This window comes from Lissotriton vulgaris, chromosome 1_1, assembly GCF_964263255.1.
Source record: "Lissotriton vulgaris chromosome 1_1, aLisVul1.2, whole genome shotgun sequence".
In the NCBI taxonomy this organism is placed as follows: Eukaryota; Metazoa; Chordata; class Amphibia; order Caudata; family Salamandridae; genus Lissotriton; species Lissotriton vulgaris.
Window position 1 is genome coordinate 2,131,590,787 of NC_141685.1, and position 27,506 is coordinate 2,131,618,292.

Here is a 27,506-nt window from a genome sequence, read left to right on the forward strand (position 1 = left end):
GTCTCTGGGTGGTTTCACAAGCAGCAAATTTAAGGAACAGCAGGAAAACGAATGCTTTGTCAGAATTCATTCCAGCCTATTAGAAGCCCGTGTTCACTTTCTCCAGCTTTTCAGACCACCCCAGCAGCTTCCTCCTCTGTGGTCCTGATTCACAGTAAGCATGTCTCCAGTATTAATGAGAAAGTCACACCTAAGGTGGCCTTCGGCACAGCCACTCCCAGAAGAAGCTGGGTTTCTGGATCCATAAACGTATAGATGTGTCAAAACATAATTACAGTATGGTATTATTTGAGCAAATATTAATTAGCACAATATTTTTGTTGAGCTTCGTGTGCTAATTAAGGCATTTGCTTACACAGAATTAAAATAATTGTCATAGTCCTTTATAGTGCCTGTAGGTTTGTTTATTGCTATCTGTATAGTTACAGTGTGTCACTTTAGTCAGATCCTTATCACATTGAACCATCACTTCAAAGATTCCTATATTATTTAAAGTATTCTGGCATCTTTTGTATGGAACAGTCTATGGGTTAAAGTTAAACTATGGGGTTCATGGGTAAGTTGGGTTGAAGGTTCCTCAAATTTCGGAGAAGTGAACCAGTCATAAAAGCGTTTGGCCCCGTCGCCCCGCCATGCTAGGCCAGCAGGTGCCGGCGCTCAGGTAATATTGAGTGGGCCAAACGAGGTAGCACGTCTTAGCCAGCACTAAGATGGGGCTGCGGTGGCCCTGGAAGCCAGGAAGGTCATGAGTGCTTCCGCCGTGGACTATAATTTGACAAGAAGAACTAGTTGGTTGTCAGAGATATAAGACAAGATAGTTGGAAGAGACACAGTATCACAGGATAATGGGCAACATCAAAGTTCTTCCACCATAAGCATTGCACATGCACCCATTCTGAACCTGTGATTTATTGGTTTTCTGACAGCTCCACACCCAGTCCTTCAGCTGCGAATAAAGCAAGCCAATGAATCGTCGCTGAGCGTCATGTGGTTGACTCCGGTCGCAGAATGGGACAGCTATGTTGTCTCTCTGGGAGACAGGGACCTCACTGTCATCAGTAAAGCACTTTCTAAAGAGGCCAAGGAATTCACCTTCACAGACCTGATTCCGGGTAGAAAGTACACAGCAACTGTCACCAGCATCAGTGGGGAGCTAAGCAACTGGACTGCAGTGGAAGGAAGAACAGGTACTGCAGCATGGCCGTTGTCCTCATCTCAAGCATCTGCCTCACTGTCTCTTTCCCAAGCATCTCATAAATGTCTTTAGGTGTCATGCCGATGTCCCACTAGATCTCAGCGCAGCCCACTTACCAGAGACCCCATGTAGTTGTAGCACATATCTTCTTACCTAGACTTGAATTTTCCACATAACGAAAGTACATAGATTTTACTCCACTGCCTTTTGGCTGGGTGTGTGCCATAGAAATACCATATACATACAGTCACACATTACTAAACCATAACCAGCCGTTGTGTTTAATGCCTGGATTTCATTCTGTTGTAAGAAATGAGCAACTTTTATGCACATACGTCCTTCATATTATACAAGGGTTATCGTTGGATAAAAGGATGTAGAAGTAGTTAAGTTCAAGACATCTTTTCAAGAAAGTTATAAATTAGTTTTACATTTTTTTTAATACTGCTCCGAATTGTCAAAGACGTTTGTAAGCAAAAAAAGATTATTGTACAGATGAGATCAACAAATAGTGTTGTTTTAGCTTTGTTGTTACTAAAAGTGTGAGTGTGTGTATACAGTTTGCAGCGGTTTGTTTTTAAATCTCGCCTGCACAGTGCAAGTGCTATGCTTGCAAAATCTCTTGCATTAAAAACAAAAATCTTACAAGGGGCTTAGAACCCACCCATTAGTTATCTTTGCTTACCATTGGCTGGCTCCCATGTCACTTTACTTACCATTGGCTGTCTCCCACGTGGCTCCCATGTCACTTTACTTACCATTGGCTGGCTCCCACGTGGCTCCTATGTCACTTTACTTACCATTGGCTGGCTTCCATGTGGCTCCCATGCCACTCTGGTATTCTTGCTAGTCAGTGACACCTCCTTGCCTCTGGCATCATGCTGTGGAGCCTGGATCAAGTACTGCTTCTTCTTGCCAGTATCCTTCTCCTGGCTACATGCTTCTGGAAGTACTTTTTTTAATTACAGACAGCGGGAGCACTCCCATGCTGTCCATTTTTTGCAGCATGAAGGTTCCCGTCAGCTTGCTGCTGCATGGTCACAAGTGTGTGTGTGTGTGGTGTTCCTAGGTGAAATTTCACAGATGTGCTGCTGTAGCGCCAGACTGAGGCTAGAAGAGCTGTGCTCACAACAAAGTCTGTTGTGCGGCATCCCCCCAAGGGGGCCTCCGAGTAAAGCCATCCATTTGTGAACTATAACGATTGTAATGTGACTTTTTTTAATTACCCGATGACCCCCACCTTACAAAAACACACATCTTTCCATTATCTATCTATCTATCTATCTATCTATCTATCTATCTATCTATCTATCTATCTATCTATCTATCTATCTATCTATCTATCTATCTATCTATCTATCTATCTATCTATCTATCTATCTATCTATCTATCTATCTATCTATCTATCTATCTAATTATCTATCTATCTATCTATCTATCTATTTATCTATCTATCTATCTATCTATCTATCTGTCTGTCTGTCTGTCTGTCTGCCTGTCTGTCTGTCTGTCTGTCTGTCTGTCTGTCTGTCTGTCTGTCTGGGATGTATGTCAGTAGAACACGATCTTTTAGATCCCGGTACTTGACATCGCGGGCATTACAACGCAAGTCGTTACAACGACTTGCGTTGGAGGGCGCGGATTTTGGAATATTATAATTTTATATTCCAACACCAGTCCACGTAACAGAAGGGAAGGTGTTGGAATATAAAATTACAACATTCCTTGTCCAACAGCGCCATCCAGCGCAAGTCGTAGTAACGACTTGCGTTGTAATGGCATCGTTGTAAAGGCACTGCGGTGTAAACACCGCATTGTAAACGATGCTCCCCGTCTGTCTGTCTATCTATCTATCTATCTATCTATCTATCTATCTATCTATCTATCTATCTATCTATCTATCTATCTATCTATCTATCTATCTATCTATCTATCTATCTATCTATCTATCTATCTATCCATCTATCTATCTATCTATATATCTATCTATTATATATATTTATATAAATACATACATATATGCACACACACACATATATTCTGCTTTTTTAAAAGGACCACATCCAGACACAAATAGTTCCCTTCAGTATTAGAGACTACTTTAGCAATTTGTGCTTTTTGATACCAAAAAAACATATACATACTTGCTCTTAGCCATTTGTAGTTCCTTGGTAATAATTGTGAGGGCCCGGCTGATCTGCCTATGGATGTACAAAAAGCGGGCAAAAACAAAGGAAGCATTGGCAAAGCCGAAAAAGGGTGGTTACCAACGCCAGATTTAATGACTTGTCAATACTTGTTTTAAGTTCAATTATGTGCTGTAGCCATCCCATAGCTAAACAGAGCAACTGATTTCAATAAGCAACACATATCAGAAGATAAATGAAAATACAGTTGTATGGGATACAATATGCGCCAAAACTAGGACGCAGAGTTCTCATAGAGAGGGAATCATAACAATGCACACATGTCTATGAGATTAAGACTGCCTAGATTGATTCATCTGCCCTTACTAGAGCGCATCCTAAAACCTCCGCCGGAGACCCTAACCAGTTATTTTGCAAATGTGAAACCCAAGTGCCTGCTGAAATGAGGATCAATAAATAAATAGAGGTCCTCTGCAGTCCTATGCAAGTGTCAAATGCTGTGATGTGTTTGATAAACAGTACTTTTCTCTATCTTTGTTGAGAGGATTCTCCATCCGCATTTTTCATCACCAACACTTGCCATTTTCTAGCAACTTCCATATAAACAAGCATTAGAAATGCAATAGGTCTCGCAGCATTAGAGTTAGTGCTTTTAGAATTGTTTATATATTTTTTGTTGTAAATCTTTAGCATTTTATTTTTTTGTAGGCAATGCAAAAGATTTACAAATCAAAAAAGCAAAAAGCAAATGTAAAAGCTTTAACTAAAAATCCTGCGAGACCTATTGCACTGTGTGAGGGTGAGGTGTTGAGGGTGATTGAGGGTGGGGGTGAGTGAGAAGTTGAGTGTGAGTGAGGTGTTGAGGGTGAGTGAGGTGTTGAGGGTGAGTTTGAGTGAGAGTGAGTGAGGGTGAGGGTGAGAGAGTGTTATTGTGAGTTAGGGTGAGGTGTTGAGGGTGGATGAGGGTGAGGGTGAGGTGTTGAGGATGAGTGAGGATGAGTGAGTGTGAGTGAGGGGTTGAGGGTGAGTGAGGGTGAGTGAGGGTGAGTGAGGGTGACTGAGTGTGAGTGATGGTGAGTCAGGTGTTGAGGGTGAGTGAGGTGCTGAGGGTGAGTGAGGAGTTGAGGGTGATTGATGTTTAGGGTAACTGAGGGTGAGGGTGGATGAGGTGTTGAGGGTGAGGCGTTGAGGGTGAGGTGTTGAGGGTGAGGTGTTGAGGGTGAGGTGTTGAGGGTGAGGTGTTGAGGGTGAGGTGTTGAGGGTGAGGTGTTGAGGGTGAGGTGTTGAGGGTGATTGAGTGTGAGTGAGTGAGGGTGAGGTGTTGAGGGTGAGTGAGTGAGGGTGAGGTGTTGAGAGTGAGTGAAGTTGAGGTGTTGAGGGTGAGGATTTGAGGGTGAGGGTGTGAGGTGTTGAGGGTGAGTGTTTAAGGGTGATGGCGAGTGATGTTGAGGGGGTGATGTGTTGAGGGTGTTAGGGTGAGGTGTTGAGGGTGCGTTATTGAGCGTGAGGCTGAGGTGTAGAGTGTGAGTGAGAGTAAGAGTGAGGGCGATTGAGTGTTTTAGTGTTAGTGTGGGCGAGGTATTGAGGGTGAGTGAGGGGAAGGGTGATTGTGGTATTGAGAGTTAGTGAGGGTGAGGTGTTGAGTGTTAGTGATGGTGAGGTGTTGAGACCTATTGTGCACTGCACAGTGTGGGTGAGTGGCGGCTTGCGTGGGTGAGTGGCGGCTTGCGTGGGTGAGTGGCGGCTTGCGTGGGTGAGTGGCGGCTTGCGTGGATGAGTGGCGTTGCGTGGATGAGTGGCGTTGCGTGGATGAGTGGCGTTGCGTGGATGAGTGGCGTTGCGTGGATGAGTGGCGTTGCGTGGATGAGTGGCGTTGCGTGGATGAGTGGCGTTGCGTGGATGAGTGGCGTTGCGTGGATGAGTGGGGTTGCGTGGATGAGTGGGGTTGCGTGGATGAGTGGGGTTGCGTGGATGAGTGGGGTTGCGTGGATGAGTGGGGTTGCGTGGATGAGTGGGGTTGCGTGGGTGAGTGGGGTTGCGTGGGTGAGTGGGGTTGCGTGGGTGAGTGGGGTTGCGTGGGTGAGTGGGGTTGCGTGGGTGAGTGGGGTTGCGTGGGTGAGTGGCGTTGCGTGGGTGAGTGGCGTTGCGTGGGTGAGTGGCGTTGCGTGGGTGAGTGGCGTTGCGTGGATGAGTGGCGTTGCGTGGGTGAGTGGCGTTGCGTGGGTGAGTGGCGTTGCGTGGGTGAGTGGTGTTGCGTGGGTGAGTGAGTGGCGTTGCGTGGATTTGGCTTTGAATTTTTCCCCATGCTCTGAATACACCTTAAATGCTGGCTTAAAATAAAATCAGCAGCCTTCTAAATACTGAGATGTGTCCTGTTTGTAAGCACACAGTTTTTTTGCAGGTCTACCGAGCAAATTTAACCTTCTGGAGTTAAACTGATAGCCCAGGATAACAGTGTTGTCCCCGAAGTATTAGGTCGGGCTAGAGCTTTAAGGAGAGAGGGAGGGAGAGAGAGAATGAGAGTGAATATATGAGAGAGAGAGAGAGCGAGAATGAATGAATTTGTGTTTTTAATGTTGAGGTGCGGTTAGGTCACTCTGCTGTACTCTTTCTGCATTTGGAGTGTGGGAATGACATTTCTGTATTTCCGTTAATAGAAACACGCTCAAGTCGTAGACCTCTTGAATTTCAGTGGCTGTTTGTTATTTTGTACTAGAACACACTTTGTTGCAGTCTGCTGGCTTATTACACACTTTGGCCGTTCAAAGGATTGGAAAGCACTATACTGCAGTAATGTAATACAATTGACGTAATTCATTTAACATCGCTGGCTTGTGAGCACTTTCCACCTTCACCCTCTTGCCGGTGGCCTGCTCGGGTGGCGTGCAGTACAGGAAGAAACAGTTGGCGAAGCAGCTGCCAGCTCACGACTAGGACCCCTCGAAATGCCACGAGTTGTCCCCCGGCGAGGTGAAGCAAATGGAGCAGTTTGTGAGCAAGTACAAGCACGACGTGCTGGGAGTGGGGGATGTCAAGCTCCCAACCGAGGTGGAGGCCCAAGCAGCGGGGAGGGGGAGGAGAATTGCGACACGGCGGGCAGGGGAGGGGGCCGAGAGGGGAGAGCTGGTGATGAAATCAGTGCACAAGGTAGACTAACACAGGGGTGGGGGGCAACACAGGGGCGGCAAGAGAAGCACATGATGAAAGGAAGAAGGCAGAGTGTGAGGAGTGATAGCAGCACGGTGTAGGGGAGAAAAGCTCATGACAGAACAGTAAGCATGGGGAGAAGGACACAAGAGTGAACCACAGAGGGCAGCAGAGGGGGGCATGTGAGGTGAGCATAGGAGGATGAGAGATGAAAAGGACACGCGCTTCAGTGTAGTCACAGCAAAGGATCCCACACGAGCGCGTCTTGCAGGCCACAATACAAAGTTAGAACGAAACATCAGGATGTCAGTGTATTTCACGCAATGCCTGCACGTTGTATCAGTCAGGGGGTGTGTTTCGTCTTACCTTCCTATCCACTCGGGGATCACGTCTGCACGCACCACGACACAGAGAACAGGAATAAAGGACAAAGAGAACAATGACGAGAAAGAGGCTAAGAAGGCGGCAAACAGAGAAAGACAATGGAAAGGAAAAGGTAGGAGACACAGAAAAGAGGGGAAGACACATGAAGCACGAGTAAGAGATAGAGACAAGGAGGGACATGACTGCGCTGCCCTGGTGCGTAGTCCAGCTGTGTGCAGACAGACACTAAGTCACTGCCACGGCAAGATCCTGCGACACCGTGGGTGGATCTAGATGGGCATCGTCCCTCCCACTGGCGAAGGCCTGGGATGTGTGTGTGGCATGATGGCGGGGCGGGAGGGGGGGGGATATCAAAGAGCCATCCTTAGGCGGCACTGCGAGGGCCCCCACCGAACAGGGGCTTCACCGCCAGACAAGCACGTAGAGGCCGGCATCCAGGGCTCTCCCTGCTACTGCCAAACAACCAGCCTGCAAGGCCCAGCAAGACTGAAATAGAACCGGGGGAGGAGCACGCTATAAATAGACGGAGCATGCTCGGGGAATAAGGATTGTTCATGCAAACAGGCAGCGAGAGAGAGGGAGAGTCTGTGTGTGTGTGCGTGTGTGTGTGTGTGAGAGAGAGAGTGTGAGACACAGGCGAGAACGGTAGAGACGAGCGGGGTAGGTAAGAGGCGAGACAGAGAGAAGAGAAAGGCATCGGAGAGAGGCCCTTCCAGAAGGAGAGAAGAGGAGGAAGAGATTCCGACCGGGTAGAGATGGGAAAAGGGTAAAATAAACAAACAAGAACGTTGCTCACAAGCAGAAGATATGGAAATGTGTGCCAGGGGACTGCTTAAATAAGATGCTTTGTATGTGTAAATGTATGTGCTGTTTCGAAATGGAATCAAACGTGGACAGAAGGAAATGAGTGTGTACACAGCTCCAACAAGCCGGAGGGAAGAGAGGGGAGGGGGGAGGAGAAATGCGACACGGCGGGAAGGGGAGGGGGCGGAGCGGGTCAAATCAACAAACAAGCCGGAGGGAAGAGAGGGGAGGGGGGAGGAGAAATGCGACACGGCGGGAAGGGGAGGGGGCGGAACAGGGGAGGGGGCGGAACGGGGGAGGGGGCGGAGAGGGGACATGCACGCGCCCGTGACTTTTAAGGTCAATGCGCATGCGCATAAGCTTAATGCGCATGCGCATTGACCTTAAAAGTCACGGGCACTGCAAGGAATCGCCACGATTCCTTGCAGTGCAGATAAAGTGTGGATAACTCGCAATACTCTCGCCTTGCTCGATGCGCATGCGCATCGACAGGCGAGACCTAAAAAGAAGAAATTTACAAACAAAATCCAACCCACTCTTTTTTGAGTATTCATTGTCTTTCATAGAGTCTTCGATGCACGCGTGTCTAATTATTACCAAAACGATTAAATATTTTTTTATGTTAAAGTGACGGCTGTATTTGTAAATAATTATTTGGGTAATTCAAAAGATTTAGGTCTCAATTGTTTACTTATAAAAGTTTTTTAAATCTTTTTAAAAACCTTTTAAAAGTTGTCAATATTTGTCAAATTATTGATATGTTTGACAAAATAACCGGTTCTTTAAAATTATAAAATGTAATTTAAAGTTATTAAACGTTGAAAAATTATTCCAAAAAAACTATAATTCTAGTAAATCTTGTTTGTAACAAACACAGGTTTTTCAAGGTATTCAACTAATTAGGTCTTTTAAAAAGGTAGGTTTCCGTGCCAAAATAGTATATCACATTTTAATAACATTGTAAGAAAGAGCCAAAAGCTTTATTGCCAGAAGGAAGGTCAATGCCCGATAGACTGACAAACGTGTTCAGTGAGTGAGAAATAAAAGGAGTGAAGGAGCTTTCATTGGTTTTAGCGACCTCTTCCTGCAGTACGTCATCTCTGCGGTAGCCAAAATATTAAGTGCATGAAGTGACTCGGTGAACGAGCCACACAGTATGCTATTCTTCTTCCACTAATACACCAATAGTGGTGAGATTCCCTGCTTTCTCCTGACAGGGGTATTCCATCTTACTTTTCTTTGAGTTTTATGGCGGTGTGCCAATTCTCTCGTAGGGGCCACATGTATATACCTCTTTAAAGGTTGCAGATGGCAGAATCAGGCCATTTGCGACCGAAAAAAGGCTTTTCCTATGTACCAAACCCTATTTGCGATTCGATTACCTGTTTTGCGATTCGGTGTTAGGAAGTGGCGTATTTAGGACGTCCCTTCCTAATACGGAATCACAGAGGTATGTAAGAAAAGTTTGCGAGTAAAATGCGGTCACAAAACATTTGCATTTTGCCACCAACTTCAAGTTGGTGGTTATCCTTAAGAAAGGGGCCCTACTGGACCACTTCCCCTTTGTGAATGGTAGTGCAACCATGTTTTTAGAGCAGGCAGGGGTCCCACGGACTACTGCCTGCTCTTAAAAAATGAAAAGAATACTTTTCTTTTTTTTCCAAGGCAACCCGTTTTTCTTTAAGGAACACAGGCTGCTTTTTTTTAATTTATAAATGATGACTTTATTTAAATGCAATCATGGATATGGTGGTCTTCTGACTAAAGCAGGCCACCAGGCCCCTGATTCTAGTAATTACTAATGCTTCGCAAATAGCGACCTACCTCATTAATGTTCATGAGGTAGCTCAATTTGCGAACCCCTACGAAATGCTAAATGAAACTCATGGAGTTTCACATATTAGCAATTGCGATTCGCATAAAATCGTACTCAGGTAATCGCTATTCCTAATATTGATACATGTGGCCCTTAGTGATGGATTTTGAACCCGGTCAGGCCCCGCATCAGTGTCTAAAGAGGAGCACAGCGTTGCAAGGATGCAGGCCTTTTGTAAACAGGCCTTCTCACACAGAATCATATCATCGGCAAAGATTGAGCTTTGTAGCCGCAATCTTCTTCACAGGGATATTCCACATTCTATATTATTGTGTTATGGTGAGAACAAGGTATCATATTAACATTGCCTCTCTCCCCCACAGTGCCAGCCCAGGTAACGCACTTGAATGTAGGAAACAAGGAGACAACCGACAGCCTGTACACAAACTGGACACGGGCGTTGGGAGACGTGGACTCCTACCAGGTGCTTCTGATTCATGAAAACATCGTCATCAAAAATGAAACTGTGCCAAGTGACACTAGCAAATACCAGTTCCACTCACTGAAGCCCGGCGGACTCTATTCAGTGGTGGTGACCACTGTGAGTGGAGGAATCTCTTCCCGGCAGGCGCTCACCGACGGCCGCACAGGTAAGAAAGCACTGATTTTCCCCCAATAGTGAACTTCAAAATCATGACTGACACTGGAATTTACAGCCAATCTTCTTAATGGTACCCCATTTAATGTCACCTAAAGTCCACACCCTAAAAACGGTTTATACCTCCATAAACCACAGAGTATCCTACTGGTTATTATCAGTCTTGTTCTCACATTTCTGTAGTATTTCATATTCAACTTGAGAATTTGGTGTACAAAGTACACAATGCTCACACATTTTACAGTCCTTTGGGCCTGTATTTTAACCCTTTGTATGCTGATGACGGAACCGCTCCGTCATCAGCTGCCCTGGCGCTGTGCTGATGACGGAGCGGTTCCGTCATGGCCCGCCCGCCGCTCATGCGCGGCGCAAATTCCGCGCCTGCGCTGAGCGTTCTATTGAGCGGGCGGGGCCATGACAGAACCGCTCCGTCATAAGCACAGCGCAACCGACGCTGGTGACGGAGCGGTTCCGTCATCAGCATGCGCCCGCCGCTCTTCCGCCCCACCCCCTTATCACTGCGGCGGAATAGCTGCCGCAGTGAAGGGGTTAAAGGGCCTCTGTGGCATGAGAAAGAGTGGGAAAGCCGCCCCGAGGCGATGTGTGGGTGTGTGTGTGAGAGAAAGAGAGAGAGACAGAGAGAGAGAGAGAGAGTGAGTGAGTAAGACAGAGAAGCTGAGTTGTAGTGTGAGAACATGACAAAGAACAGAAGAGTGAAAGATGTAGTGGGACAAAGAGAGAGAAAGCAAGCAAGAGACACTATAAAAAGACAGAGAAACACAAATTTCAACTTAAAAGTGTACCGATGGCCCCTTTTCTATTAAGGCATATCCACCCCTGCCAATATTGCAGTTGCTTAAACTTATATCGATGATTCATTTATAAGAAATGGTTTTAGATAAAAAAAAAAATAAGATTGGTGCCTATAACTTGAGCAGTTAGACCTGAGGAATGGTATCAAGATAGCTGAGAGTGGCTAATGGAGACAGTTGAGTATTAGTGGCCAGATTAATGTTCTATCAGTTGGTGCTTTGTTTATACACCAAAGTAAGAGGGCAAAATGGCTATTGAAACTAATTTTAAAACCAGGTTATTGGGCGTGGGCGGTTCTGCGCTGAATCTAATCCAAGCCTAGAGAGAGGGTGTGGGGCAGCAGTGTGTGTGTTTTCTTCTGTTTCCCTTCTTTGTCTCAGCCCTGCTGGTGTTTCCATAAAAAAAGGTGCAGGCAGTCTTTCAGTATCCCTCATGCTGAGAGCAGGGGAGCGGGAAGAAAAGCACAGTAACTAAATAACCAACCTGCAGAACCTACCCTTCTTCATAACATTGACTGAAGGCTGGTGCTGAGCTACTCTTTAGCATATTCACACCTTCTGAAGTAGGGGACTGTTTTAAAAAACACAGTCCAGAGCCTGTGCAAGAAGCCCTTAGCACTGTTTTCTGAGCACTGTTTTCTGAGCCTGCTCTTCACTTTATCATCATTTGCATGAGCACTGCTGAAGCACCTGCTTATTAAAATGGGGTGTTCTGTTCAGTAGCGGCTGCTCTGGATTCAAAGTTGGGAGGGTGGGTGGCGGGAAATACAGAAATAAGAACAGACATAGACAAAAAAATAAATAAGAATATAAAACTGTACTTACCTGCCACTGCGGTCGCAGCATTGCTCCTCTACTGATCCTCGACTCCAAGGCCAGTGCACACTGCACAGGCTCCCAGATGACAATCCTGACGCAGCTCTCAGTCTGGGAATACTACTCTCAGCTGAGAGAAGGGCTGGGATTGGTCTGAGCGGCCTGGTTTGCCCCTCAGACTGTGCCTGGGAGCCTGTGGCTTTTCTCCACCAGGCTGTACAACACAGATGGGTGGAAATGCTAAGTGCACATGACTGTTTGGCTGGCCTAAGACGGCAGGCCAAACCATTTTGCGGACTCAGTAGTGCCCATCACCCCTCCTGCCCACTGTCATACATTGCCTGGCCCCACCCCTCCCTATGGCATCGCTGGCAGCCTGCAGGTAAGAAGAAAAATAAAATGATTATAAAATTGGCTTATTATTATTTTCTTTTCATGTGTTGAACTCTGCTGCCACCTAGTGGGGTGATACTCCTCCGCCATAACGGAGGTGCCTCCCATGGTTCTGTGAATTGCGGGTGTGTTCCCTTTGCACATGATGGAATGACTTACAACTCAGGAGCATTTTGCCGCCTCAGTTCCTTAGTTACTTCTGAACATTTTCCTGATCTTGCAGCAGAGTGCAGTCTTGGACTGCAAGCGCACGGGTGGTGCAGACATGCCTTGATTTACTGCTCCTGGAAGAGAGGGGGGCACAGCCAGCATCTGGAGCAAGACTTGTGACCTCCTTGTAAGAGACCTACTCTCTCCCCCAGCAGCTCCGCTGTTGTGCCGCTGCCCTGTGCAGGTAGGATTTTGAGGCCCTCCTCCACCTGCAGGCTCCTGCCTGTGCCTCATCCCTGCTGGTCCGCTGTTATCTGTCTCTGTGTATGTGTCCGTTGTTTCTGTCTTCCATCTGTCTTTGTTAGTGTCTTGTTATTGTGCCTTTGTGTCTTGTTATTGTGCCTTTGTTTCTGTTTTTTCTGTCTTCCTGTTTTTTGCCCTGTTTGTGTCCTCTGTGCCTGTTTCCTTTCCCGTAGCTGCTGCCCCTGCGCCCCTTACCCTCTGCTGGTTCCCATTCCTGCATCCCAACTGCACTTCCCTCCCCCTTCCCTATTTAATGGCGGCCGCGGCTCGGCTGTCTGAGCAAGATCTCTGACCTCCTGGTCAGAGACTTGCTCTCTCTCCCAGCGCTGCTGTTATGCCGCTGCCGCTGCGCTGTGCAGGTAGGTGTTTGAGGCCTTCCTCTACCCGCATGCTCCTACATGCGTCCCATTCCTGGTTGTCCAGTGGGAAAACACCTCCCCAACATGGCCGCTTACTGTGAACAACCAAACGCGCATTAGCATCCACAGTCAGGCGCATCCCGCCCCCCGGAAGCGCTGAACCGCACTGATTAATACAATGCAGATTCAAACCAATCTACCTCCCGCACCTGGGGTAGGTCTCGAAACAGCATGCTACTTGCACACATGTGAGTACCTACATTGCGACTCACACTAAACAATTCACTGCGCTTTAGATGGCTTCACCCGCGCTCGAGTCATTTTGTTTTTCTAATGTTTGTGGCACAGAAATTTGACCACATGTTGAACCTCAGCAGCGGTGCACCCCATCCCGACCTCCTTACACTTGGCAAAGGGTTTTATGTTATTGGAAGTGACGATATGCCCCACACAGTGCACTTTGGAATCTTTACAGCATACTTCTTCGAGATATTCAAACAGCAATTAAATCATAGCGGTAAACATCCCACCATGCCTCCAGCTCCCCGTCCACCGTCCACAAGGAGTGGGTTGTTTTCATGTTGTTGATGGGGTGGTGTATGGGATGGTAAGATGTTCCCACGCACATTTCAGAAGTGGGAGCATGACCCATGCTAATCTAACTTGCCCCCATACTATGATAAGTATATATTGTTTGAGAACATTTTGAGATGAGTGGTAATAGTCACAGCTAAATCACTGAAATGATAATGAGTATGTCGGTTATGCTAAGAAGAATGGTCATTACTGCACAATACGTGCAAGATATGTGTGACTAATGCAAATATTAATTCATTTTTTCCTACTCCCTCGCTCCAGTGCAGGAGGAACTCCTTGTGTACGACCCACTGGGTACTATTGAAGCCTGGTTAGTCCTAATCATTGGGTGAGTCCCCAGAGTTTCTCTCCCACTTTGTTTTGTGCAACAACGGCTGAAGTTCATGCTAGTTCACCTTGTGCACTCACCGTGTGGCACCATTTTAACGGATTTTTATTTGATTTTAATTCTTGTTCACCACTGTTCACAGGTAGTTCCCGTACTACCAGGTACTCAACTAGTTAGTTGTATGGTCGATGTGAGTATGCATCCACATCACCATGTTAGTTTTTTGAGTTGTAGATAGATTTCTTTTCTGGTCCTGACGAATTGCCCGTAGACTACACACTTGGCGAGAAACATGTTGACCTGTCACCAATAAGAACGCTTAACCTAAGACATAAGCTTAGCCTAGCGGCTTATTAATTTCTTTTACTTAGGATAGGAGACCCATTGATTAAAGTTGTTGTCGCTGGTACTCCCAACCCTATTTTATATCCACTCAAAACATTCATCTACACAGACTTGGCCCCTCACCCCCACTTCACCTTACGGCTGTTGGAAAAAGATATCTGCTAAAGTGCCCCTACTATAGGGAGCCCGTCAGATATTGCACCGCTGACCTGACGAGGAGCAGCCCAATGATGAAGCATGACACCCTATTGGGTGTGTGAGGGCATTTTAATCCAATAAATGGATTCACAACTTTGAACCACTCTGGTCGGGTTGGCTTAGATTCCCTTCGTCTGATTAGGATAGGAACAGCATAAACCTTTTCTTTATACTTGCTCAGGGGAATTTATGCTGCACCTTCTCAAAAGCCGCCTTGTCCCTTCTTTGTGTATTGGTCCAGTGGGAGAGCCTTGCTCTTCTACTGATCCACTGTTGTCGGTCTCCAGGTTTTGTCCCTGTAGTTTCTGTCTTCCATCTATCTTTGTTAGTGTCCTGTTATTGTGCCTTGCTATTGTGCCCTTGTTTCAGTTTTTTCAGTCTTCCTGTTGTTTTTTGGCCTGTTTGTGTCCTCCGTGCCCGTTTCCTTTCCTGGCGATGCCCCCTGATGGTTTCTGCCTCCCAGCTGCACTTTCGTCCCCCTTCCCTATTTAATGGCGGCTGCGCACATTGGGCCTGCTACTGGAGTTCCAAAGGCAAGCCGGGCTCCGCTCACCTGCGACCCGACCGTGACCAGTGCCAGTGACCCTGGTTCTCCGACCACCCACCGCTATGACTCAGCGGCCCTCCTCGCACTCAACCCCGGAATGAACAACTGCCAGATGACTACACCGAACACCACCCATAGCCAGTTCTCATTCCAACACTGCTGACAATCCTTTACCATCCTCCGCACCCCCACGGCCACCGCAGCCACGATGGATGCCAACACTACCAAAGCCTTGAGGTGCATCCTCCTCAGTGTGCGCTCATTGCACAGACACACTATAGAGATCTGGGACCTCCTCAACACCCTCTTGAGAGAAGTCACCTTCTTCACGGAAACCTGGACCAACGCCTCCACCGCCCCCGACATTGCAACCGCCACCACCCACCGGTACAAGAACCAGAGGAAGGGCAGCCCCAACCGCCCAGGAGGAGGACTCGCCATTGCACACAAGAGCTCCCTCTGACTCTCTTCCTCCAGCATGAGCGACTTCCCTTCCCCTACCTAACACCTCCACTTCCAGATCTAGACCAGCCCCAGAACGATGCTAGGTGGGTGGCACCCTCGTCTACAGACCCCCCGGACCTCGAACCTCATTCATCATTACCATCGCACCCCACACCATCGCCTCCATGGATATCATACTCATCGGAGACCTGAACTTACACCTAGACAACCTCAGTGACCCCAAGTCCACCGCCTTCCTGGACAATCTCACCAACATCAGACTGAATCATCTCGTCACCACCCCTACCCACAAGGCAGGACACACCCTCAACCCCATCTTCGCAGGAAGGTACAACATCCGCTTCAGCCACACCACGAAGCCCCTTTGGACAGACCAGCACTGCATACACTTCTCTTTCAACAATGCCACTGCTCACAAACCCACTCCATGTCCAACGTGAAGGAACTGGAGCAGGGTCACAGAGGAGCACCTCAAATCTGCCCTCAACCACAATCCCCCTCCCGCCTCGACCAACGCCAACTCTGCAGCCAAAGAACTACACTGGTGGATTACCAACTGCGCAGACAAGCTTGCCCCCCTCTGCAACCCCGACAGACAATGCCCCATAAAGGCCACCTGGTTCACCACCGACCTCCAAGAATCCAGATGCACTGCAGATGTCTCGAAAAATGATTCAGGAACAGCAAAACCAAGGAAGACCGCACCACCCACAGGAAGGCCATGACAGAATACCACCAACTCATCAGATCCACCAAAAGGACATTCATCCAGAACAAAGTCCTCATCAACTCCAACAACTAAAAGGAACTCTTCTGCATCATCCAGTAATTCACCAAACCCCCCAGCGATGGCATGGACATTACACCCTCCCGGGACCTCTGCAACAAGTTTGGCTCCTACTTCCATCTGAAAATCAAGGCCCTCTACGACAACGTCAGTGAACACACTCCCTAAATCAGCGATGACAGCCAGCCTACAATTGCCGTCTGGACCCCGGTCACCACTGAAGATACTGCCACGACCAGGAAGAGCACTGACTCAGGAGCCCCCATGGACCCCTTCCCACCCCACATCTTCCACAGAGCTGCTGCCATAGCACCCAGGCTACGATGCACCATCAACCTCACCTTCCAATACGGCACTTTCCTTGATGACTGGAAAAGCGCAGAAGTCAAGCCCCATCTCAAGAATCCCTCTGCAGACCCGACCGGCCTGAAAAACTACCGACCCATCTCTCTCCTTCGCTTCATGGCCAAAGTCACAGAGAAAATCGTCAATATCCAGCTGACAGCCTTCATCGAAAAAAACGCCATCCTTGACCCTACCCAATCCAGATTCTGCAGCAACCACCGCACTGAGACAGCACCGAGACCACAGAACCATAGCCCTCCTTGCCGCCACAGACGACATCCGCACTCTCCTCGACCAAGGCCACACCGCAACCCTCAGTCTACTAGACCTCTCTGCATCCTTCGACACCATCTCCCACTGCACTCTTACAGCCAGACTTCACAGCGCCGGCATACAGGGAACCACCCTCAACTGGCTCCACTCCTTCCTTGCCAGCAGAACCCAAAGGATCGGACTCCTGCCATTTCTCTCCGAATCCACAGAGATCAACTGCGGAGTACTCCAAGTATCATTGCTTAGTCCCAGGCTCTTCAATATCTACATGTCCCCCCTCGCCATCATAGTTACACAGCATGGACTCAGTATAGTATCCTACACTGATGACACCCAACTCATCCTCTTCCTCACAAAAGAACCAGACGCCGCCAGACTCAGCTTCCAGGAAGGAATGAAAGATGTTGCATCCTGGATGAGCAGCAGCGGTCTGAAGCACAACTCAGAGAAGACCGAAGTCCTCATCCTCGGACCCACCCCCTTAACTTGGGACAACACCTGGTGGCACACCACCCTCAACGACGCCACACCCCCACGGACCACACCCAGAAACTCTGCATCATACTCGACTCCTCCCACACCATGACCTGCCAGATCAACGACGTCGCCTCCACCTTCTTCAACACCCTCCGCATCCTTCGCAAGACCTTCAAATGCATCCCCCCGAATCCAGAAAGATCGTTGCCCACACACTCAACAAGCAGGCTGGACAACAGAAACGCCCTTTACGCTGGAATCAACAAATCCCTGCTACGCAAACTCCAGATCATCCAGAACATTGCCACCAGACTCATCCTTGGCATCCAACGACATGAGCACATCACCCAAAACCTGCGAGGACTCCACTGGCTCCCCATTGAGAAGAGAGTAGCTTTTAAGCTACTCACCTATGCCTACAAATCCCTGTGCAACACCGGGCCCAAATACCTCAACAAAAGAGTCTCCTTCCACATACCCAAGAGAAATCTCCGCTCCACCAACCTCACCCTAGCAGAAACCCCGCACATCCGCAGAACCAGAGTGGGTGGAAGAGCTATCGCCTATGTCAGGCAAAGGCCTGGGATGAGCTCTTGGTCAACATCAGATGCTCCCCCACTCTGCACGCCTTCAGGGAGAGCCTCAAGACCTGGCTATTTCAAGTCCTGCATATTTCAGTTTTATACACATATTCGATGTTTTAGGGCAAATCAAAAGGGTATGTTGGAGTATGTGTGAAGAGTACTACGGTAGTACTACTTAACCCATTCCAAAATGCCTTTGTAAATTAGCCCCTACGAAAGACTTGTAAAGTTCGGTGCACTGTCAGGGTGGAGTGGGGAGGGTGTGTAGTGTTGTGCTGGACATTTTCTAGTCTCTCAGCGGGTACTAGTTTTACCAGCCACTCCTTTGAGGGCTGGCCACACCCACACCCCAAACCCATCCACCACAGGCGTCACGGGGGCTGTGGCCCTGTTAATAAAAGGGCCTGAGTGCACATGATTGTGGCCAGTTAAGTAAGCATCACCACAGTATCTGCGTCAGTTAATTCTATGGTATGGGGGCTTAGAGCCAATGATTTTACAATTGCGACGGGGGTAGAACCCCCACGCTGTGCTGCATGCAGCCTTCTATGGATGGGGAAGATAGCCCTCCCACTGTACCACCATTGTCATCTGTCCTCAGACAGAGGTCACATCACTCCAAGATGAGGGGAACCCTCTTCGTGCAGTGAAAGTAGGAGAGGAAAGAGAGTGCGGCACCTCAGCCTCCTCGCCAGAATACCTATCATCCGGTGAGAGTGCCGTGTAGGGTGGATTGCGCCAGCGGCCGGATGCTGAGGAAGCAGTGGGCTTGACCCCTCCAGGTAGGACCGGGCCCATATTATCATGCCCCCACCTGAGAGATACCTGTAAGCTGCCCAACATGCCACCATCCATTCCAGCAGGAGGGGTGAGGCCTGCCTTCCCAATGAAGCGAGCTACAGGCCAACCCCCACTGAAGCCTGTAAGCAAGAGCAGCTGTCTTTCCCTGTACTTGACTGGCCCAGCCTGGTGCGTGTTCACAGCACCGTGTTTGAGATGCCTGCATGCTGCTGAAGCTGCCCTTTGAGCCTGCTGTGACCTAACAAGCAGGGGAGAAGATTGAGGCGTGCACCAGCCCTGCCGCGCCGGTATTTGCAACCCTTGCAGAACCAGAAAAGGTGCTCCGGGCAGGGAGAGTCATGGTAACACGTCCAAGCATTACTCGCCACACCGCACAGGGGCCAAGAAGATTGCAGCGAGATCATGTGGCCTGGAAGGGACCCTTGGCGATGCAGGCTTTGACAAGGCACAGTAGAGGCTTCCCCGCCCCTGTTGGCATCTGTGTCCTTACCTGCTGGTGAGTGGGCATTCATCGCGTCATGCGACCGGCCAGGTGGACATGCATGCGGCATTGCTCTCTTCCGCGTTCTGGGTCTTCCGATTGCAAGGATGTTTGCCAGTAAGGTGTCCTATCTGCCCAGCACCACCTAGCGACCAATAAAGTGCCTGCACAGCCTCATCAGAATGGGGAGTTACAAGCACAGCGCCCATCTCCCATGCTGCAGCAGAGACCATAGCTGAGACTATTCAAGAGAGCATGGCACGCCATGCTCCCTGGTAGTGAATGGCCGCCACCCCAGGATGTCTCTGCAAGGGAGGAGGACTAGACTGACTGTCCGTGATGAGGAAAGAGCATTGTGCACCCCCTAGTGGCAAGCCACAGCAGAGACAAGAGTTCTGCATGTGCAGCATACACTAAGGAAAGGCCTAGTAGGGCCCGAATGCAGGAAGAGAGCATTTACACAACTTAACTGCAATAGCACTGCCCTGCAGTGGACCAGAGACTATTTAGGGAGTACCCCTAATACTGCCTGAACACTGCCTCGCACATTGGCCTATTACAGGCATGAGAAGAGCTGCACATCCCCAAGTGGCAAGCTGTCACCACCGCAACATGAAGAAAAAGAAAAGTGACAATCCTGTTACCCTGAAGACCCGGACGACCACAGGTGTGCTGGAAAGATCAACAATGGGATAAGAACGAGGACTCAGACCACTACAAGAGTGCACCTGCACAACACAAGCTAGCCACTGAAACAGAGGGATGTCCCTGGAGACAGCCCGATATGACAAACACATGTAAGCCGCCAGCACATGCAAACCGGGTCTCTCCTCTCCCCCTGCGCTTCCCAGTGCCACCGTCGGTTCCCAAGCGTCAGCTGTTTGAGCCAGATGGCATCCCTGCTCGCCACTACACATGCCACAGGAGAACAGCACCAGCAAAGACACTGAGTTCTGTGGCTGCGTAGTACCCCAGTCATCGTCACTCCAGGCGAGTCATCACCACCTGTCGTCCATGTCATCCATATGGCAAACACATACACCAATACCATGGGCATCACCAAAGCAACCAAAGAAGTATCTCAACGCCCAAGTGGAGCCTAAGCCCTACAAACCACCAAGACTCCCACAGGAGAAAAGCTCCACAGTGGATTCCACCGATGCTCCTGATGCCCCAAGTTTGAGCTTTTAACACCAGTTGCATAACAGCGAGAGCATGCAGGACTGAACAACATCACATAAGTGGACTGTCACCCAACTAACGCAAAGCCGAGGGATCATGATTTCGTCAGCACAGTCTTCGTGTTCAGAGGTGTTCTGGTTAAACTATGAGCGCATGCCGAGAGGCCAGGGTGCTCCCAGTTGCACCTTTCCACCGTTGTCCTGCGAGGTTGTGAGACTGTGTTGTTTTTGTTGTTTTCATTCATCCCACAGGCTGGACTTTGTTTTGTTTTTCAATAAAGTTTGGTGAGAAATGTAGTATCCTGTTGGACACGTTCTAGTATCTCAGCAGGTATTAGTTTTTTCAGCCACTCCTTTGCGGGCTGGCCACATTCACACCCCCCACTCATCCACCACAGGCGTCACGAGTGACGTGGGCCTGTTAATAAAAGGGTCAAAGTGCACGTGGCCAGTTCAGTAAGCATCATGTAAAGTACGAATATACACGTTAAAATCCAATAAAAAGGTTTATTTGGTGAAGAGAAGGCACAGAGCATCCAGAAAGGAGGAGAGCAGAATCAAACTGCCAAACAGGGAATCTGGAACATAGAACCAGGGAGGCTCACGCAGGAGCCAGGTTCTAGTTCCAACAAGGAAATAAATATATAACCAGGAACAGCACAGAAGGAAAAGAATGGAATGCAACACATCTCCCTCCTATAAAACAAACAGAACTGTATAGTGAAGGGAAGAGTCAGGACAGGAACCTAGAAGGTAAAACAACAGGTCTGGCATTGGTTTTGAGTTTGACTCTATGAGCCACAGACTGAGAAGGTAGAACGCTGTTGCTGTCAGCAGAACATTTGTCATGAGGAAGTATCTGAACAGGACCAGGAGGAACAGACTTACACTTGGCAACCTTCCTAATGTTCCAGGCTCTACCATCTTGAGTAATGACAGAGTTTCTGAAGACTTTAACAATCTTAATGGGATTGCTGAACTTAGAGAGACCTTTGAGAGTGACCCCAGGTTTCTTGATCTTGACCCACTCACCCACAACAAAATCAGGAACTTTCACATTCATTTTGTGGTCAAACAAAGTTTTCATAGTGTTCTGCTTGGTTTCAACACGATTGGCCACTTGCGAAATATCCAAGTGATCAACCTTAACATCTAGCTTCTTACCCCACCAAGGACAGATATCAGAACTAGGAGTTCTCCCTCTCAGAAGTTGGAAAGGACTGACCTCCGTGACAGCATGTGGGGTGATGCGATACATCCAGAGTCTTTCCCTTACCACATCCTTCCAAGACTCTCCCGAAGAACAAGCAAGCTCCACAGCATTTTTAAGGACACGGTTAAACCTCTCAACCTGGCCATTTTCCCTAGGCTCATACAACGAGGTAGTGTGATGCTTGATACCACAAGAGACAAGAAAATCCTCCATGTCCCGGGAGACAAGTTAAACGCCGTTATCAGTAACTAGGATTTCAGGAGAACCCTCTCTAGCGAAAACTTCCCTAAGGAAGGAAATAATGACTAAGGTGGTGGCACAGGAGACAAACTTAACTTCCGGCCATTTGGTGTGATAGTCAACTAAAACCAAAGCAAAACGAGCACACTCAGGAAGGCGATGGAAAGGACCAGAGATGTCAAAAGCTAGTTTTTGCCAGGGATGATCAGGCCAAGGAACAGGACAAAGGGGGGCAGAAGACACCTTAAGCATCTTATCACTACTGACACAATCCACACAGTCACGGACAGTTCTGTCTACCATCTTGTCAAGACCAGGCCACCAAAAGTTGGTTCTAATAAGGCGTTTCATAGAGGACATTCCAATATGAGTTCTATGGGCCAAAGAAAGAATCCTGTTATACAAAGAAGCAGGGGGAATCATTTTCCCAGCCTTAAACAACATCCTACCAACAGCCTCAATTTCAGACGAAACCTGACAAAAAGGGGCAAATTCAGGCAAAACAGATTTATCTTTGGGCCAACCTTTTTCCAAACAGTTAAAAATGAAAGAGAAAACGGGATCCTTCTCAACTTCAGACATCCACTCGATCGCAGAGATTCCCTTGAAATCATTAGAAACATAGTCATTGATCACAGAAACAATATCAATTTCACGATTGTCAGGATTGGTACCAATATCAGGGCAAGGCAACCTGGAGAGAAAATCCGCCGTGACATTACTTCTACCAGGAACATACAAAACCTCAAAATCATACTCCTGCAACTTTGAAGATAAGCGTGCAATGCGAGCAGTTGAGTTCCAACCGCCCCCAGGAGACAAAATTCCAACCAAGGGCTTGTGATCAGTTTTAAGAATGAACCTGTTGCCCCAAACGTAATTGCGAAAATGCTCCACAGCCCATGTGCAGGCTAACAACTCCCTTTCTATGACCGCATACCTCCTCTCAGTGAGAGATAGGGTCCGAGACGCAAAGGCAACGCACCATTCTTCCTTGCCAGAAATCTGACCTAACACAGCTCCAAGGCCATAACAACTGGCATCCACGGTGATAATGCACTTCTTGTTAAGGGAAAAGGATCTCAAAGTGGGAGCATTGACGATATCTTCTTTAATAGAAGAAAAGGCAGACTCTTGCCTTTCAGACCACACAAAGTCTGAGGACTTCCTGGTAAGCTCCCTGAGAGGTTCCATTTTCGTGGCGAAATTGCGAATAAACTTACTGTAGTACTCGCATAAGCCAGCAAAGGAAAGTAATTTCTCCTTGTTATCAGGAGAAGGGGCTTTTACAATGGCATCAACAAGGGAATGCTTGGGAACTACACCGTCAGCAGACAAGGTGTGACCCAAGTATTCCACACTCTTACAGAATAACTTACATTTGTTAAATTTAAGGGTAAGACCAGCATCACATAACTTGTTGCACACATCCTTAAGATGGACACGATGATCATCCACATTCTTGGCAAAAATGAGGATATCATCCTGGAAACACTTTACGAAAGAGCAAACATCCTTAAAAATGTGGTGCATGGCCCTTTGAAACACCGAAGCGGCGGAGGCTAGGCCAAAAGGCATCCTCTTAAATTGAAAAAGGCCAAAAGGAGTGATGAAAGCGGTAAAATGCTTTGCATCATCAGTTAACTCGATTTGGTGATAAGCGGAACGCAAATCAAGAGTAGAAAAAATGCAAGCACCATCCAACAAACAAACCATTTCGTTTATATTGGGAAGAGGGTGACAATCAGTGATTACATTCGCATTGAGAGCCCTTAGGTCCACACACAACCTGATACTTTTATCGGGTTTCTGAGCCAAAACGATGGGCGAAACCCATTCAGAGGACTCTACTTTCTCAATAACACCTCCAAGAATCATGTCGTCCAATAAGATCTTGAGTTCAGCTCTTATACTAATGGGTACACCCCTCAATTTTTGTTTGACTGGGATAGCACCACTTTTAACTTTGATTCTATGGGAAAAACCTTTAAGTTTGCCAAGTTTTTCAGAAAAAACCTGAGGAAATAACAAAGGGAGGTCCTTCTCAAGATCACACACATTCCTTGAAGATTCAGAAGCAATCATACTATCATCAGAGAGAAGAGTATTAGCACTACAGGAAGCAGTGTTGTCCAAAGGTGCAGTATCACAAGTAATGGCAACCACAGAGATAGGATCTTTGTTCCTGGGATTTAAGGTAATTCCAAGTCTGAATTGATCCCTCCAGCCCAGAACATTCACACCTTTGACAGCAATGTACATTTTGATCCAAGCACTATTTCCTCTAAATTCAATAAGGACTTCTTTATAACCAACAACATTAATGTAGGATTCATCAAAGTTTTGTGCAACAATATCAGATTCACATAACTTAGTTATATCAACAAGGTCCCCAAAAACTTCATGGCAATACGACTTGGTAATAATAGTCCAGGGAGAGCCTGAATCAGCCATGAGTTTGAGCTGTTTTCCTAAAATATTAACAACACAATCTGGAGAGTTCAAAGTTTCTGCAGATTTGTTACCAAACATATTGCGGATAGATACAACAATGCCATGTTCAAGGTCTTGGGATGATGACATACCTTGTGATACAGTAGAAATGTTACCTTTAGAGGAAAAGGATGAATCTTTTCTTGTACTAGGGTCTTTGCACATTTTTGAGAAATGACCAGCCCGTCCACACTTGGTGCACTCTTTTCCAATAGCAGGACAACGAGAATACGAAGCAATGTAGTTGGGATTACCACATCTGAAACAGTAATAATTTTTAGAGTTGGACTGAGACTTCGTATTGGCGTTAGGTTTGCTGCCGGAAAATGATCCAGAAGGAGAAACAACATTAACATTAGCCTCATCAACACTCGAGGATGACTTACTAACAGTACCAGAAGAAGTCTTACTCTCAAGAGTTTTCATCCAAAGTTCAGATTGTTCAAGAGCTTTGGAGGTACTGATAGTTACTTCTAAACTGGGATCACCCAAGATCCAAAGTTGTTCCTGAACCTTTTTACTTCTCACATGTATTATTATTTGGTCCCTGAGCATTTCATCAGTCATTAACCCAAAATTGCAATGTAGTGACAAAGCTCGAAGAGCAGTAAGGAAGTCATCAAAACTTTCACTTTCTTCTTGAGCTCTAGTATAGAATTTATACCTGTTTAATGCAACACTAGTATTGGGTTTGAACCTATTTTCAATACACAACAACGCTTCATCATAAACATTGTGATCACCTCCAGAACGCATAGGTGGAAGAGTTCTGAATACATTTTGACCCTCTGAACCTAAACAGTGGAGAAAAATATGTTTTTTTCTTTCAGCAGACATACGTTCACCATCAATAGCCTTTAAATAGGTAATAAATTCTTCTTTCCATCGTGACCATGGAATAGATGGTTCACCTTTAGACTGTAGAAACTTGCTAGGAGGATCAAATTGCATGGTAAAATAGTATGGTTATACTAACTTAGTACAGTAACTGTATACTATAGAAGAGTATGAGTAAAACCCTTAAAACAGTAAAGAATAGTCTCAAAAAAAATAACACAATGAGAAAATGTTTTCTGAAAAATGTGAAAAATTATCAAAATTGAGAAAGTTTAAGTGATGTTGATGTCCAAAAAACGTGAAATGCTGCTTAAAGTTAAGTTGAGCAAGAGTTTCACATTCTGGTAAAATTTTCTCAAAGACACGAGTCTTTCCTGAAAGTAGATAAAGTAAATATGAATCTCTCAATGTAAAAGTACCAACCAGTTTGTAGAGATGCTGCTCGCTGAGCGCGTTGACATCCAGAGAAGAACAGTATAGCTGCCGTATGATTCAGAGCAACAACAGCTGACGCGTGTTAGGTATCAAACGCTCCTAGCTTACAATAGCGCGGACCAGCTTACAATAGCGCGGAAAACTTCCTCTTGCACGTCAAGCATCAAGAACACACAGCGCGGAAAGCTTGATTAGCGTCATACAGGGCCGACGCTTCAAGACTCTGGACGCTTTGTGACGTGGGAGACAAGAAGAAAACAAGGCGCATCAGCGTTAGAAACAAGGTGACGCGTTGAGCGCGCTGAGTTGGCTGATTGAATGCTGGTTGGTAGTTATGGCAACCAGACGCGTAACGTTGTCAAAGAAATAGTGGCTATGGCAACAGCAGTAGAAGATCTCGGCAAATTAGAAAAAACGTAGGAAATCCATAATATCCGAAAAGTACATACCAGGAGGCTGCCGATCGGACGCTTGAGAAGAGAATTTCTTAAACAGCGCTCCGAAAACGTTGAAAACGAAGAGTTAGGCGGGTTTGTTTTTTTGAAGAGGAATTTTCGCACCTGTGCCTTGAAATGCCGCAGAAAATGTTCCTCAGGTTCTCCAATCGTCGCCAATTTGTAAAGTACGAATATACACGTTAAAATCCAATAAAAAGGTTTATTTGGTGAAGAGAAGGCACAGAGCATCCAGAAAGGAGGAGAGCAGAATCAAACTGCCAAACAGGGAATCTGGAACATAGAACCAGGGAGGCTCACGCAGGAGCCAGGTTCTAGTTCCAACAAGGAAATAAATATATAACCAGGAACAGCACAGAAGGAAAAGAAGGGAATGCAACACATCACCACTGTATCTGTGTCATAATTTACAAAGTACGTGGGCCTAGAGCCCACGGCTTTACAAGGGGCAGCCTTGCAGACTGAACTGGCTGTTTTAATAGTATGAGACCTCAAGTGTTTACATTTGTATGCATTAAGGCATTATACTTGTTGTCTATTGTGATTATGCTCCTCATAGGGTTGGGCCGGCCTATAGGGCAATCAGACAGTGCCCAAGGGGCTGGTCTGACAGGTCACTGTAAGGGCCAGTTTTTACCTGTCTGTAGCCTGTTTTCCGACCTGCTCTGCCGGGTTTTACTGTTGATTTCCCTGATATTCAAACAAACATTACCTGCAGCCAACATAAATCCATGCAGTCCTCCATGCCGTGCAAAAAACATTTATACAGCGTTTCTCTTTAAGTTCAAAACTCCCCCAATTTGCAAACAAGGGCTACTTTTTAGCTTTCTCATTAACTAATGGGGGCCCCTTTTATTTTGGTGCTTATTTTCTGTCTCAATCTTACCTCGATATAGAATGAGCTGCCCCATGACAGATCTGTTCCTCACGCGACTAATTGTAGACATTTCTTTATATTGAGTTTCTTATTTAGGAGGGCAGCGCCCCCCTCTGGTTTGTAGCCCTCTGTGAGTCATACAGGAGTGGCTGAAACTCACGCAATAATGAGCTCTGGTGGCTGCCTTCATGGAGGTTCATGGCCCTCATTTCTGTCCATTCGTCTGGGGTGTTGACAATTATTTATATCTTATTATTCACCATGTACATTGTTCCTGTTTGCTACTTGCTGGCTGCTTTGAACAATGTACCTCCATTTTTAGCGAATCCAGGATTTACCTTCGTGCCATGCCTTAAACCACTTGAGAAAGGCATGGGGCGTACTAATATCATTAAGATGTTGGAAATTCATGACTCGGGGTGGGGGCAGGGTAGAGTTGTGGGGGTGACTCGGATGGGTTAGATAGTGCAATGAAAGTTTAAGGAAACCTACATTATAATGAACGTACTTTTAAAATAACCGTAAGATAGAACTAGTGCCAGAAAGCAAGATATGGAACTGC

The 27,506-nt window shown here is 47.0% G+C and overlaps 1 protein-coding gene across 2 annotated transcripts in view; it reads left to right on the forward strand.

The window, feature by feature from the left end:
* The window catches only part of PTPRB (protein tyrosine phosphatase receptor type B), a 471,570-nt gene that overhangs the window by 281,617 nt on the left and 162,447 nt on the right, over positions 1-27,506 (forward strand). For both annotated transcript variants that reach the window (XM_086921879.1, XM_086921886.1), the window contains 2 exons: positions 927-1,187; positions 9,878-10,144. In XM_086921879.1, coding sequence (XP_086778005.1) covers positions 927-1,187; positions 9,878-10,144 — 528 coding nt within the window. The remainder of the gene's footprint in view (positions 1-926; positions 1,188-9,877; positions 10,145-27,506) is intronic.